The sequence below is a fragment of the Channa argus genome, chromosome 2 (assembly GCF_033026475.1).
Source record: "Channa argus isolate prfri chromosome 2, Channa argus male v1.0, whole genome shotgun sequence".
Lineage (NCBI taxonomy): Eukaryota > Metazoa > Chordata > Actinopteri > Anabantiformes > Channidae > Channa > Channa argus.
This window is the reverse complement of record NC_090198.1, coordinates 21,331,245-21,347,644: the sequence shown is the minus strand read 5'-3', so window position 1 is coordinate 21,347,644 and position 16,400 is coordinate 21,331,245. Positions and strand designations below refer to the sequence as shown.

Here is a 16,400-nt window from a genome sequence, read left to right as displayed (position 1 = left end):
TCTGGCCCCGTCTTTCTATCCCTGTGAAAATGGTCTATAACACTGTAATTTTGACAGATTCCAATTTGATTTCGCATATAGCCTGCTGACATTTCATAAGTCTCAGGTGACCCTCGTTTTTTATAGTGTAACCGCTTCCCAAGTTGAAATGTAAGCGCACACTGTGCAAAGCAGGAAACTTTTAGCTTGCAAGATTGACATACAGGATATATGAATTAAAATCACTTACGTTTCTATTAAGCCCAGCTTTAACTACCGCTCTTCCTTTAACACCACAAATCCTTTCTATCCACAGCAGAGAGAGCAGTAAGACAGTCACCACATGACACCTCTCTCCTTAGCAGCTAACTAAAGAGTTTGTTCAGGGACAACATATGCAATGTCTGCAGTGACTGTGAGAGGTAAACCAAACTATATATGATAAACGAATTTGAACATTAAAGTCAAGTGAACAGCAACTTTGATCAAGTGATTCTGGACAGATGATGTAACAGACTGAAAGTTATTTTGGGGCACAGAGGACAGATGAAAAAGAATTTCTGATTATGAGAATGATATTGAGATATACGCTCTTATACTTAATTGAATCCACATCAGTTTGAAAGATACTGCCTCACACTCCACCAATATTTATGTGTGTACATAGGTGCCTTAAACTTCTTGGAAGGTTTGAACATCTTCGGAGCTCTTTTCACATGAGCTGTGAACCAAAGGCAGAATCACAAACACCAGCTCTTTTTGCCTCTTTACCTTCTGTCTATCTCTCCGTTACTCCTCTATAGTGTGTCTACATTCCCTCTTTTCAATTCCTGCCATATTATCCAGCATGCACATCTCTGTTCCCTTATACAATCTCAGACGCAGTTTCCCAATCACAGACTTTGTCTTTTTGTTATTTTTTGCTATTTATCTGTGCCTCTGACTGTCTGATTTATGCTCCTGTGATCTGTGCAGTATGCCACTGTTTTATGATTCTGGGACCAAGTGCCACAGCAATCTAGGACAACATCACATAGAGCAGGCACTGCAAGTGCTGTGGCATACATAGATAGTGTAACAAGAAGACAACTGTGGGAGGGGCAAAAAGATTTTTGGCCGGCATAGTTCTAAGAAGAGAGGGGACAAACTGTAGTCTAAAGAGTTCATGTTCTTGAAATTTTAAAATGTTTTTCCAGCAAGACCCAGCAACAGGTGCATCTTTTCTGCGGATATGGTAACCTGACAGTACCACCCTCTGCTTATTCAACTTGGGAACAACTCACGTAGGCTCTTGATGGTTTCTCTAAATAATTTAAAGCATTTATTTAGGCTATAAATACACACTGGCTGGTCGTGTACCCAGCTGTCTAGTTTTCTGTCTGGTAACTGTCTAACCTCCAGCAACCAATTGATCCAACTAAAAAAACAGATCCAGGGGTTCTCTTTTTCAGATTCCCCATAATTCTGACTTTGTCTGTCTCTCTTCCTTCCCTTTTAAACAACTTGTACATTGTACAACTATCATGGCTCCAGGGATGAAAATGTCGAACAGTTAGTTGGTCTAAACCTCTCAACAACTACTGGATGTGTTACCTTGAAATGTTTAGACAATGTTCATGTATAGATGATTCCCTCTGACCTTGTTGGTCTTTTGTTTCTCCCTTTGGCACCTCTAGTGTGGTTTTGAGTGAAAGGCCTTGGCAACTTTTTTTTAAGAGCAGTCTTCATCTTATGTTAACTGTTCTTGGAAATAACAGGTTATAATAAACACCATCCAATTCACTAAGAATGAATAAAAACATATGCAGCCACCATCATTTATGAGAAAGAAAGATCAGTGTAATTTAATGTTCGGTTACTTTAAGTGAAATATCCTTTGTGTTGCCATCAAAAAGCATAAGTAAGTTGTAGGATTAATCTGCAGACAACCTCTTAAATCTTCACTTAAGAAATATTGCTGTATTAATTTTAATGTATTGTTGTTGTAATGAGACTTTAATTTACTATTAATTACTGTAAATAATGTGTTGATTCAGTATTGTTTTCACTGTGCTTGCCCAAGAGGGGTGAAAACATCTGGGCTAAGTAGTGCATGACTGGAAGACATATTAAATGTATTTAGGGTGTCAACCACTGCAGCCTTTGTCTTTGTTTTATTTTCTGTACTCTAGACAAATGCAAATACTGTATTAATTCATGTTTCAAAGACATTCATCTGTTTTCTCTTACTCCTAAACTCACCTCCGCTTGCCTACGCCTCTTGGCCACTTTCCATCACTATAATTTAAGCATTTTAAATGTATGATGGAGTTGGGCACAGACAGAAAATCAAAACAATCCATTAAAAGTAGAGGAATGAAAACTGAGGGAGAGGGCCGCAGAAGTGATACTGGAGAAGGAGAACATGAGCTTAACAATGATACAAAAATTGATGCAGACATCACACATCATTGCAAACACAGACACATGCATATGCATGAGCAAACACCCTCATTTACAACGGAATGGGATCTTCCATTATGTTAACCTGTAAACAAACACTCATATTTCTCCATCTCATTCCCCTAGGGGAAAGGACAGTGTATAGATAGCTGTTAACAAGAATAAGGCAATTACAATCATCAGAGTGCAGGTAGTGGGTGTTCAGTTGTAATGGAAAATATGGGTAACTTGTATTTATAGGTTGTGTAGGTCCTACCTGCCTTTCAAGAGCATTTTATATTGTTTATGTGCTTTTATATGTTCATTTTGTGCTGCCCAATCAGGAAGAGAATATCCAAAACAAAAAGAGAGTGATGGGTGAATGATAAGAGAAGTATACTTTCATACACAGAATTTTTCTTAAAGTTTGTCACTGTCTCAGTAACAGCCTGTCCAGTTTTTTCTTCAGGAGCGAGGCTAAGTCACCTCCATACCCTCATTGCCTCAGGAGAGGAACACTGCTTCGTATCTTGAACAGTTGCTTAAAGGCCCTTGGATGGACACAGTGGTGAGATGCTGAAGGCTGTAGCAGATATTATCCTCGAGGGCTCCATCCGTGGCAAGGCACCACATCCAGCAATGCAGACCACTGCTTTCATCAGCAGGGAAAAAACAAAAGTCTACTTTGGCAGGCAGTGCTCGCAGCAGACAAACTGTCAGCTGGAGGTTGACGAGAGAAAGTAGCTCACATTTCCAGACACCACAGTGTGAATTGTCTGGTCAGACATTGTGATTCTGTCTGAAATAGAAAGGTACAGGAGGTTTTTTGCATTGCTATGCCACTTCACCCTGTTTACGGTAGGGAGGGCGACAGAAGCAACAAGAGGGGAATGAACAAAATGTTAGCTTCGCTGTTCAGAAACAGTTAACCGATTGATCAGGAGTTAATAAAACGTGTTCGTTTTTCATATTACAAACTTCTGCACTCTATTTTGGCATATCATAAGATTTTAAAGCACACACTCCCTCTATTTAACTGGGATACCCAGATAGTATTTCTATACTTCACAAGCACATAAACACAACACACCCCCAACAAACACTGCATCCAGCATCCTGCTGTTTTTAATGTGTTGATTTCATCTGAATATAACTTAGTGTTGTGTTTGATAAGAGGCTTAAGTAATAAAGAAATTATCGATATTGGGGAAAAGAGCAGGCGCACAGTGTTCAAGTTAAAAAGAAATCCACCAGGACTGTGCACCTGCAAGCACATGATTGCCAGAAAACATCACATTGCATTGCAGAAAACGTTGATCCACATTCCCGGTTTGACTCTGGTGCTTTAAAAGCACTTCCCCATTAAAATAAATATGTATAGTAGATCTATAGCCATGCTAGCATCTCTATGGGACTATGAACAGGCACAGTAGTGCTGTGAGATAAATATAAAATTTAGCACATGAACATTTTAACAATGACAATGAAAGCCTTTGGATGTTAAGGAAATATTAAGATATTTAAAATGTTCATCGTCATAATTTAGCCGCTAAACTGCTGATCACTATCAATAAACACAAAGTGCAGCTGAGAGATAATCTGAATACAGCTTCTAAGAATGTGTTGCATTTTCATAGTTGAAGTGAGTACAGTTTTTCTTCTATAGTTCAGTTTAAACTTTATATTTTCTATATTAGTCTGGAGAATGTGTGAGAATTTATTCGGGCCTTTACTCCTGTGATTTAGGGGGGGATGTGACTTAGTCTGACTCTCAATGACTTCATACTGCAAAGCTAATCCAGCGTGATTCTGCAGCTGTATGACCTGTATCTCACCTCAGATTTACAGAAGCCCACTCTGGTAAATAATGTAAGACAACTTTGACACTGTTCCCTGAAGAGTTGACCTGAAAAAGCAAAGACCTTCAACAGACCAGTGAGTGGTGCATGTATTAAGTCAGGTTCAAGAAAGTTTAATGTTGATGTCAATCAACTTTAAAAGGGAATGCCTGTTGATTCTTTTCAAAAGCTGATGAGTGGAGAAAAAAAAACAGTTTGTTGGGAGAGTGCCAGAGCCAGCATTGTGTTGAGAAGCTCCAGGGCAATCACCTTCCAAACTGCATTTCACTCCTGTGTGTAGACCGGGAAGGACTTTTATATTGACAAGAACAATAAAATACTGTTGCATTTTATTAACAAACAAAGTATGTCATCTATTCAGGGACATACATCCAGTCCTTCAGGGTTTTACAAATGCAGTTGAAAAAAGGCAGAACTGACCACCTTTACCCTACAGCTTCAGGTTCTGAGATGCTCCAGGTCACATGTTGTTAAGCTCCTGTAGCAGAAAAGCACCAAAGGTCAACTGCAGCAGGCAAAGACACAGACACACAGAGTTCACCCTGCAGGGTCCACATCTCCTGAATATGACAGGTCCCCAGGAAGCCTATGACTCTACATGGTACCTGGACACCAGCTGACGCCTGCTCTACCCCTGGGCAATGCTAGGTTAGAATGTCTGATGTGCATCAGACAAAATGTAAAACCTAATTAACTGGGAACTAAACATTTGTGCTACATTTAATAGTCCCTGAGAGCTTCTTTGCATTAGCTTATTTAATTATATTGCCTCTCTACTACCTGTAATGAATAATTTACCAGTCAAACATAAATGCTGTTGCTGGGAACTCGATCCACAGCTGGATCAAATGAAAGAGCTGTATATCACGCGGGCATCAGTGTCTGTTAGTAATCACACACATTATCGTACCATTTCAAAGTGATACAATAGAGTAAAAGTGAAGAGTTAGTGGAGGAAGATGAGGGTTGGTACAGTAACAGAGAATTGAAAAGATGAGGAAACAGAACAAAAAGCAGAGAGAGGAAATAAAGGGCCGGGGGTGTGACAGTGACAGCAATGCAGATCACTGACGCTCTCTCATCAAAATTTTTACAAGTCCCAAACGGTGTTTGTATGTGTCTGAGCGTGTACATGCTGACACTATTTTCTGCCCGTCCTGCATTGGCAGGAAGACCCTGTCTGTGTGTGTCTCTGTCTCACCATCTGTTCCTGGCCAGACTGCTGATTTCTGTTCTTGTGATACCCTGTTTGCCTCCTTCATCTAGGTGGGGTGCACACATCTTGTGTTTCTTATCCTGTTATTCATCTATCCATCCATCACTGTGGCCAGCCATACATCCAGCCAGCCATCAATCCTCCACTTAAAAAATTAATTTTGGTGTCCTGTCCGATAATACAGGGAGAGCCAAGTTGCACTCCCCATGCAGTGCTCCCTCTCTCAGGCCTCGATTCTGGGCAGGAGAGTAAACCACAAATAGCCCTCTGCCTTACTCATCCTGAGAGCCTTTCAGAGTCACATAAGACCACTGTGGGTTGTGACAGCAGTCCTAGAAAAAAATCCTCCAATTGTATCCTAGCAATTTACCATAATAATTTCCACTTTTAATTTTGCTTTTGGGGACAACAGATTTTCAGGTAGGTTTTATTCCAACAGTAGTTCAAAGATCAACTTCAAAAGTTATTTAGAGGGGGGTTGTTTTCCACGAAACCTCAGTGTTTATTCAGCTGTTAAAAAAACATGTAGCTTCCAATGCTCCAATGAGTGTTTGCAGGTCTCATCTTTGACACAGCACACCGGTTTGGCCCCCTATTCTGAGCTGTGGTGGGATATGGAGGTCAAAGCCTAAACCACTGCACACATCAAGTGAAACATCTCCTCTTTCAAGATACATCCTTCTGTCAACCTTCATAAGCCTTATCAAGACATATGTAACAGATTATATGTAATTGAACAAGCTATTTTAAAAGATATGTAAATGTACAGTTCTTGTTGTCAGCATTTTACCAAATGGACGAGCTTGAACAGCATCTTCGTCTAAATCTGTAAACATGAATCAGTATAAAAAAAATGCACTTGGAGCTCCTTGTTTCTCTCTTTCTTTCCTCTGTCTTTCTCCTTTTTACTGTCTCTATGGACAGTGCCTGGAGACTAGTGTTGGTTCAATCAGTTTGCTGATTAAAAGGCTTAATGTACGTCTTATACTGTCTTTTGCTTCCTTCTCAAAAGTACTCACTACTGAGAGAAGTAAGTATTCTCTCAAAACCTAGACTGGCTCTCTCTTCCTCTCTCCCTCTGTCAACAATTATCTATTTCTGTCTTTCTCCACCAGCCCCCTATATCTGCCAGTAACATTATCAACCCACACTGCTGGTACACTGGTAGGCTACTTTTCTTGATGCAACCTCATCCGGAATCCAAACTCTTGCCCACCATCTATGGCCTTCTGTTTTACTTCCACTGCTGCTACCTACCATATCAATAATTGCAAAGCACAATGTGAAACCCAGACAAGATAGCAAACAGGGTCAAGTGAGAGGTGAGACAGAAGCGAGGCGAATGCAGAGAACAATTAAGGCGCTGTCTTTAGTATGGACGTGCTGCTCTAACAGAGTTATGTAAAAGCACAGGCGTGTCTAACCACACACCAAATCTAATATAGAAGCAAACCCAAAACACAATTATACACATACAGTAGGTACACCAAGTCTTGCAGAGTGTTTCCCTAAAAAGGATTAGGATAAGCATGTGAATATGTCATTGGAATACAAACAGACAATGGAATCTGAAGAGTAATATATTCATATTTCCCAGTTACATTTATTTCCTTCACATATCAATAAACAGAGACTGAAAAGCTAATGTTATGTTAGGGACTATCTCCAATGTTTGTGGCCAAGAGAACATTTTAGGCTGTTGTTGTCATTAACTTTCTGTTTTTTAAACATGCATAACACTGAATGCATTTACATACACAGAGGAAAAGAGATGGCACAGAGCACTGTGCAAACTGTCTGAATGTAAAATTCTGTGGTGGAAAGAAACTTATTTAAACCTCTACAAGGAACTTTAAGTTAGTTTCATTTTCATTAGGACTTTTGGTGGATGTCATGGGTGGAGGTTGTATCCCTCCATTAATATTTACTCCCTCATTCAGACCTTCAGTCAGTTACTTGTTTCCCTCTGCAGTTTCTTTTATGCACATGTGGTGTTGGAGAAAGCTGATTAGAAACTTGATTAGGCATAAGGCAGAGAAATCGGCGTTCTTTGGGAGAAATGTACCTGGGGTAATCAGGTTTCCATAATTCTTCCCAGTGTCTTCAGTTAAGAAATCACCTTTCCTGAGAAAGCCAACTGTAACCTGGATGCTTAATTGCATGTAAACAAATTGATTATATGAACTAAAATTCTTCTGAATTAAATAATATTTTTTGTTTGATCCCCTGGAATATTATTCGAGAAGAGATTACGATTCTGCTTAATTAGTTAGTTTTAGAATATTCTAATTTATTGTAATTTGATAATGTTTAAGCAGAGTAGGGATATAAAGAGCTGCACAGAGCAATGTGGATTGATTTGAAGTTTCATGCTATAGCTTAAGTTGCATATTGTAGCTTTAGGTCATACAGCTTTTCCTGGGACTCGGTTGAGAATGTTTACTTTGAATGTGCGGTTTATGTGCCTGACCATTTTGTTTTCACCTATAAAATAAAGCACCTGAGTGGTATATAACATTATCAATGGAGAATATTTCAAAAAGTATCTTGGAGTAAATCGGACAAACTTTTAAAAAGTAATTATTGGATTTATTCATGGAAGAAATGTAATTAACTTCACCTTGGATGATGGAAATCTTCATATTGTTTCTCCTTCTTGGCACCAAGCATTGTTAAACATTTGTCACCCATCGTGCTTTGTCATAGTTGTGGGCTTTGAGGGTGTAGTAAGGTTTTTATTCATCACTTGTGTATGGAGATGAGTTTAACACTACATATTAACACAACTTGTGACAGAAACATATAAATATGTAGTAGCTTTGTGCAGTTTTGTGTTTTTTCTCTCCAGAGATCACTACAGTACAATAACAATAAAAAAGCAAGAGACCAACAAATCTGCTGACATGTCTTGGTGTGAAGCCTTCATCAGAAAAAAAGCCTTGTTTTTGTTTATTCCTTTATTTCAAATTGTACACCTGGAAATAGATGTGACACTTCTGAAACAATGAAGAATTCATTTGTCCGGCCGGGGCCAGCACACAACAGCCCTCTGTCCCTCTTTCTGACACACCGTGTTTTTATCCCCCCTCAACTTTTGTATTCAGCCATCATTTTGATGTGATCTTCTATCATACTCCTCTTGGGTTGTAAATATGTGCAGCAAAGTAGAACAGAGCCATATTTTCCCTTTCATGGTCTCGTCGTCTGGCCCTTTGAGACTGTAAATCTAAGGGGCTTGCTTCCCAACATACTGGAGTTTAACTGAATAAAGATATTTTCGTTACAGATTCTATTAATTACATATACTGCTCTGTCTCTTTCCTGGAGTTTGCCTCAAACCACTAATAAGATTCCAGCCCATTAGTTTTGAACCAAAATATTAATTAAACATTTCCCTGAGAATGTGGATGCTAATAATATTAAGTAATTATTTCTGTTCACAAGCAGGATTATTAATGATTCTCATTTGTACCTTTCATTTAAATACTTGACACCTGACATTTACAACTCCAATTCCAAAAGCGTTGGGAAGATGTAAAAACATAAAGCAGATACATAGAAGATAAACAATATATCAGATGTTGAAACTGAAAAGATATTTTAAATTCATTTTGAATTTGATGGCAGCAACACATCTCCAAAAAATTGGAAGAGGGGAAACAAAAGGCTGGAAAAGCAATTGCCATAAATCAAAAATAAATGGAGGAGCATTTGACAACTAATTAGGTTAATTGGCAACAGGTCAGTAACGTGACTGGGTATAAAAGGAGCATTTCAGAGAAGCAGAGCCTCTTGAATGCAAAGATGGGCAGAGGTTCACCAGTCTGCCAAAACGACATCTAAAAATTGTCGAACAATTTCAGAAAAATGTTCCTCAAAATAAAATTGCAAAGACTTTGAAGGTCCCACCATCTACAGTGTATAATATGATCAAAAAATTCAGAGAATCAGGAGGAATATCTGTCGCAAGGGACAAGGCTGAAGGCCATAACTGGATGTGATTGATCTTGGGGCCTTCTTGTGGCACTGTATTAAAAAAAAGATATGATTCTCTACTGGACATCACTGCACGGGCTCAGGAACACTTCCAGAAATCACCGTCTATGAACACAGTTCTCTGTGCAATTCACAAATTTAAGTTAAAACCGTTTCATGCAAAGAAGAAGCCATATGTGAACACGATGCGGAAACACCACCGTGTTCTCTGTGGAAAACTGTTCTGTGGTCAAATGAATCAAAATTTGAAATTCTATTTGGAAACCACAGTCATAGTTACCTGTAGACTAAAGAGGAGGAAGACCATCTAGCTTGTTATCAGCAGGCAGTTCAAAAGTCTGCATATCTGATGGTATGGGGGTGCATTAGTGCCTATGGTGTGGGCAGCTTACACATCTGGAAAGACACCATCAATGCTGAAAAGTACATAGAGGTTTTAGAGCAACATATGCTCCCATCCAGACAACATCTCTTTCAGGGAAGGTCTTGCATATTTAAGCAAGCCAATCCTAAACAACATGCTGCATCTATCACAACAGCATGGCTTTGCAGGAGAAGAGTCCAGGTGCTGAACTGGCCTGCTGCAGTCCAGACCTTTCACCAATAGAAAACATCCAGCAACAAAAGCCCATCAGACAAGAATGGGAATAGATAAGGGCTGTTCTAAAGCACACCTTCATTTTTGTTTTAATATTTGGACTCCAGGTTTGCTGCCACCTGACTCCATTTGAAGTTTAGTTACTTCAGAAGCCTAGTGTAAAAGACATGTAAAATGGAAATTTAAAAGGTGTTGTTGAAACCAAATCCAAGCCACACGCCATTCAGGAAAGTAGCCATTTTAGCATGTGATACTAGTGATACTAAAATGTGACAATTACATATCGTACATGTAAATGAACATTACATATCTTCAGGCTTTGTGTCGTCGGTCAGACAAAACATTAGAAATCTTATCAGCAAAAGGAAATAAGTCTCCATTTAGTCTAATTTGAAACTGTACCATGAAAACGCAGGCATGGGAAAAGCATACAAAAACACAAAAACAGCTTGATAATGTACACCCTGATGTAAATGGCAGATTGGCTTTATTAATGTAATCCATGTTGTAAACGATCTGTCAAATGTCATTACAAGACCTATATGTTCTTGCTATCAGTCACTATTATTCAGCTACCTTACATATAAATTATCCCAGCACTGCATTCCGATCAGTAAACTGATTTTAAATTTGCTAAAAATACATAAATAAATAAAAATGTAATAAATCTTTATATCAAATACCTTTCCAGATTTGCTCTATCAGAAGAAATATAAAGAGAGAATAAGTTGGTGTAGCTGAAACAATTCAATTAGTAGAATCAAGAAGTAATTTAAGGAAAAATGCAAAATTCTATGATTTTCAGTTGCTAAGTTGGTTTTCAAAATGTGATATTACTGTAAAACTGAATATCTTCAGGGTTTAGTCTACCATATTATAATAGTCTTTCAGAAATTGGGACATTTTCAGTAGTTTCAGGCATTTTTTAAATACCACTCAACTAATCAGTTAATCGGTTCTAAAGGAAATTGTGTTAAATGTATGTCTGCATTGTCGAGACAATCCAGGCTAATCCAACATGACAATTCAAGATGGATGCTGGACTATACATTTTTTGGTAATGAATCTGGGCTACTGATCTGATCCATTCTGACAGAGCAGACAGCCTATAAGCGTAAGGCACCATCTCTTTCAGTAGAGATACAGTAGCCAGCCTTACAGAGCATTAAAAAACTGAAGGCATCTTTATTATGTCACTTGCAGTAAGTTGTGCCATTAGATGAAGCTTTTCACAGCTACAGGTGAACAATTAGGATTTGTTCTGTGTCCATTTTATGAACAATCTACTTTCAAGTAAAGTTTACCAGCTTAGAGAAAAGTCTTCTAAATGCTTTGTGTGCCTCTTATTTGTAATTCATGGAAAAATCAACATCAGCACTTGTTGCTACTGAACTTTGTACTTCTTATTATACTTTATACTCTGTTTTATCAAGATGTGATTAAAAAAGTTCTAAATTTTGTAAATGCACTCAGTGAGTGAATTACATTGAACTGAACAGCACTGTGTGCATATGACAGGGTTCTGCTGTTATAATTTACCGGGCTGTCTTTTGACATACAAGTCTCTTTCACAACTTCCCAGTCACTTTCAGATGCAGTCTCTATTTGCACACATTGTGTCTTTGTATTACCCTCTCTCTCACACACACACAGTGAATGTCATGTAATCATGAAATTACTTCAGGTTGCAGATGGTGACTCATCTTTTGTCCCAGATGAAACCACATCTGGCAATCAGGTCGTAAGATGTTTTAGATGAGGGACGAGGCGGAGTGCCACTGTGCAGGGCACCACTCACCGCACAGGGAACTCCTCACTAAACAGCATGTTTTACAGCTGCTAAAAACAAAGATATTAGCCGCCCATAAAGCTTGACAGATGCACATAAAAAGTGAAATGTTGTGTTCCCTTGCTAGTAATATCACATCATTATCAACATGCTGCAAAGATGAAAGGAAATGAGAATTTATAGACATGTCTTACAATTACAGTAAAGTATCCTATAGTCTTCTTACTCTTTTATCAAAATAATTCATTTCTGGCCAGGACTGGACTTCTGACAACTCACTAAATTTACATTTGGATATTTTTTGAAGATTTTAGATTGGTGGGTTTATTAGAAATCTACAAATCAAGCAGTGCAGATGAGGGTGTTACTGTCCATACTGCAGGGCAACCACTGATGCTTAACTTACTCCATGTGGGTGTGGTGGCCACAAAACAAGTCCTGCTGGTGTTTATTAGCAATGCCTAATAACATACTGGCTGCTTCATGTCGAGACATCAAGAGGCAAATCACCCATCAGCATCAGGTGTTAGTGACCTCGAACTCAGTTCAAAGATTCAAAAAAATTAAAAAAAAAATTTTGCTGGCATAAACATCAAAAGCTATTTACTCCATCATTACTTATCCTGATGGAAGGGTTCCTGTCATTACACACCGTCTGCTCACTAATTCTTCCCTCCGACCACAACGGAGGACACACATCCAATTACAGACAATACAAACACACACACACACCTCGTAGCTACACAAGCACGGCAGGCTCCTCATCAACAGGACCGACAATGGATGACCTTGTGCATTCACGCTCAGGTCAACTCTTGCGAAAACGACGGCGGATGCAAACATCCACAGGGGATCCAAAACGAGTACAACAAGTGCTCAAGTGGCAGTCTCTACATTGCCACCTTAGGTGTGTGCAGCATTCCCTTCTCCCTGCCATGCGGGGCTTTGAAATGGCTTTAGTGAAAGGCAGACGGGCAATAACACAACCACCACAGCAGTTACCATCAGCTTGTTGGAGTATCATTACTTGACATCAACATGACACACTCAAGGGCATCTGGCAAGCAACGCGAGAGCTTTGAACTGTACAGAGAGCCTGGAAATGAATTATCCACCGATGGCTGAAATCTTTTGCTCACCTTTGCTGTTATCTTCTTCTCTGTTGAGATGCATGACTCTTCTTACCATGTACTCATTAAGGCTGTGTTGTTTCTGTGGCAAAGCTGTGCTGTTTTCCCAAGACTTCTTACAGGAGAGTTCTCTTATTCCAGTGTTTTATTGCTGGTCCTTTGGCTGCTTATTGTGTTGTTCGGCGGGCACGCATGGACGCTCCAGCACTTGTGCGTCCTCCTCCCCCTTGTTGAGCCGGAGCAGGTACACTATAGGTGATGTTGGGAGTCTGCATGTATTTTGACTCTCTCTGTCGATCTCACACACACTTTCTCCTTCTGTCTCTCACAGTCTATTTTTGCTCAGTCCAAAGTCGCTCGTAGCAAAGGTTTTAGGGAGGAGACGGCGGGCAGACGGGCGGGGTGACGTGAAATAAGTCGGTAGGAGGTCGTCTACTCATAGCTGAGACGAGGAATCTGTGCGCCCTCACTGCTCTTGACCATTTCATCAGAGATTCCTATATTCAACATCACAACAGACCGAGACATTTTGCGCACACTTTCCATTTGAAACTGGACATCGATGACCAGCTAGTGATGACGTTTAACAGAAATAAATTTGGGTATTAATATGCATAATTCGTACATGCCAGATAGCGCTCATATATGCAGGGGAAGAAACGCCATGTAACACATTTTTTTTTACGTTTGTTGTGGCAACCCTTATTAAGAATAGATAAAAATGACTGACAGCCTGTAGTAACAATAAATATGCAGTATAGTGGAGAAGTCTGCGCTGCTGTGGGATGTGGGATGCCAGTGAAAACTGAAGTATAACGTGTTCATCAATGGCTTGAACTAATTTCTAAGGTGACCTGAATGACTGACAGTCTCCATAGAAGGTATGAATTCAGTCATAATGAATAATTTAAAAAATATACTATTTAGAATCTCCGCGCAATTACGCACAACCCGTCGAGGTCTTTCACATATTGAGCCTCTACTAAGCTTTTAGTCAGTGCCAGTTTCTTGAGCGGTGTGTATTATTTCATTATTATCATCATGCCATTACAGCCAATAGGCCCATAGAGTCGATGAGCCACATTTACTCACTATTCACGTTCGCCCAGAGCCACACGTGGACTATGGCTCACTAGCGGTCTCTAGTGTTACGCATCAGTTAGTGACAGTCGTGCGGATGCGGACAGGGAAGCTAAATCCTCCATTTAATGTAAAATAAACCATGGGCCAACGTTAAACCTCGTTAGAGATGGGTGTTCCAAAGAACTACCACGGCCACTCACCAAAAGTTTAGTTATTAGTCAAAACTAATATCTAAACTTTAGAGTCTCCCTAGCATTATAGAAAAAAGATAAACAACAAACTTAAACAAACAAACAAAAATGGTGCTGCATCTTTACTTTTAATCTTTTTTTTACTTTTAATTTTTATCTTTACTAGCATTTTTTTAAAACTTATTCTACTTATAGTAATGTTGATTATTATAAATGTTGATATTATAATTGTTATTCATTAAGCTCAATAATTAACTAGTGTTTTTTTCTGATAAGCTCTTGGGTATAATTATTCAGTTTCAAATCTAAATATGTATTGCATGGCTGGATTAACGACCTGTTGTTATACCTGTTATTTCCCCATCCAAAATGTACAGTGTCATATGTAAATTATAAGAAAATTTGTGATATATAATTCTAGTCTATAAATCAAAATTTTGAGAGTATATTAATATAGAAGTAATAGGGAGCTGGTGGCTCAGTGGTAGAGCATTGGGTTGGAATATAGAAGGCTGACAAACTCCCAAACAGCAATATGTGATTTCAAGGTAAATAATATTTTCTTCAGTTTGCCACATTCCTTTTTTAAAGTAGCTTATATTTTTAATAGCTTGGTACCAGTGCAGTGACTTGATAAACCTTGAGTCAGTTACACCTTTGTTCTGATCTTACGTAACACTCTGGTTTCTGTCTGACACCTTTCTTTTGATTGGACCTCTGACATTTTGTGTGATCTTTGTTAGTCTGTGTGAATCTTCTGGTTTGCTGGTTCATCACAGCAAGAATGTTTTTAAACTATTGCACAGCCCATTCATTTCCAAAATGGTTTGTTTTTTAAATGACACAAACAGCTTTTCCTGTTTCAAACCACTTGCTGCATCAGCTTTCTTCCTCACCCTCGCTATTTCTCAAAATATCTATCTGATGAATATTTATAAGCCCTGTCACAGTCTCTTCTCTAAACTCAAAACAACTCATTCGTCAACACAACTGGAGCCATGCTTTAAAACCCCAGGCATTTTTCAGTGACAATGCATAATTTCTTCACAAAGATTTGCTCAGTCTGCGAGATGTTGTTTTATTCCAATTTAAAGAGAGCTTTGTCGGTGCTTACAGGCTCCAGGTAATTTTGGAGCCATTATAGTGCAATCAACACCAATATTGTTATAAGCACTAAAGCAACACAGCTGGGCCACTGCACCGCACACTTGAAAATAATGTGGTATTACAGAATATATGTAGGCCTCAGATGGGTATAAGTCACATAGGTGGGGTAAAAAAAATTTCAGAGATAAGCATAGATATGTGTGGTCCTGGGTATATGTTGGCACCAGATAAAGACATTTGAAATCCAAGCTGTGTTGGTTCTATATGTGTCATTACATCTTCATTCAGCATCTGCTTCATTACTTTTGACAAATATACAATTAATTGACGCTGAAATTTTTGGTGTCCTGCTTATCGTTTGCGTTGCCCTGTGTCTTCTTCTGGAGTTTCCAAATTGTTTGTAACCATTTTCCCTCGATCACCTTTTAATCATCACACACTAATTGCCTAATTAGTGTTCTAACTATACCTACCAGTGTCTGCCCTTTGGCACCTTGTTGTACACTTCTCAGGTGTAAGTGTTTATCTCATTCAGTCTTTCTCTCTGCAGATTTCCTGATTACTTGTTGCCTTTTTGCACTGTGAAATTGTTTGTGGATCTGAGGTCTGCTGCCTTGTCTTTGGGATTTGTTTGTCTTGGATTTGGTTACATGACTTTTAGACTGCTTTCCTGTTGCTGACCTCAGTGTGGATTTTGCTGTGGTTTCCTGTATTGCTAGTAAGCTTGATTTCTGTTTTCAATTAAACAGTTTTTGCTCTTATCAGTCCCCTTGCCCGTGTGCCACATTTGGGTCTTCTGTCTTCTGGACTGATGTTATTTAACATGGCACATAACAATTCCTATGTGTTTTTTTTTTTTTTTTATGGTTTTCCATCTTCCTCCCCAACAATGAAATGCACACTGCTAGAGCAAAACAAATACATAGAAGACAATCTTTGACCTCACTCACTCCCAAAAGAAACATTCATGGTCTATTACATTGTGACATTCTGTTCATATTTCTAACAAATGAGGTAGTCTTGACAATTAT

General features: G+C 38.9%; 1 protein-coding gene across 4 annotated transcripts in view; it reads right to left on the bottom strand.

Moving 5' to 3' along the window:
- syt7b (synaptotagmin VIIb) overlaps positions 1–13,439 on the bottom strand; it is an 87,603-nt gene extending 74,164 nt beyond the window's left edge. For 2 of the 4 annotated variants that reach the window (XM_067496357.1, XM_067496358.1), the window contains exon 1: positions 12,998–13,439. In XM_067496357.1, the coding sequence (XP_067352458.1) occupies positions 12,998–13,046 (49 nt within the window). In that variant the 5' untranslated portion in view covers positions 13,047–13,439. The remainder of the gene's footprint in view (positions 1–12,997) is intronic. The other 2 variants (XM_067496359.1, XM_067496360.1) reach the window with 2 other exon arrangements.
- Positions 13,440–16,400: the final 2,961 nt, after the last annotated feature.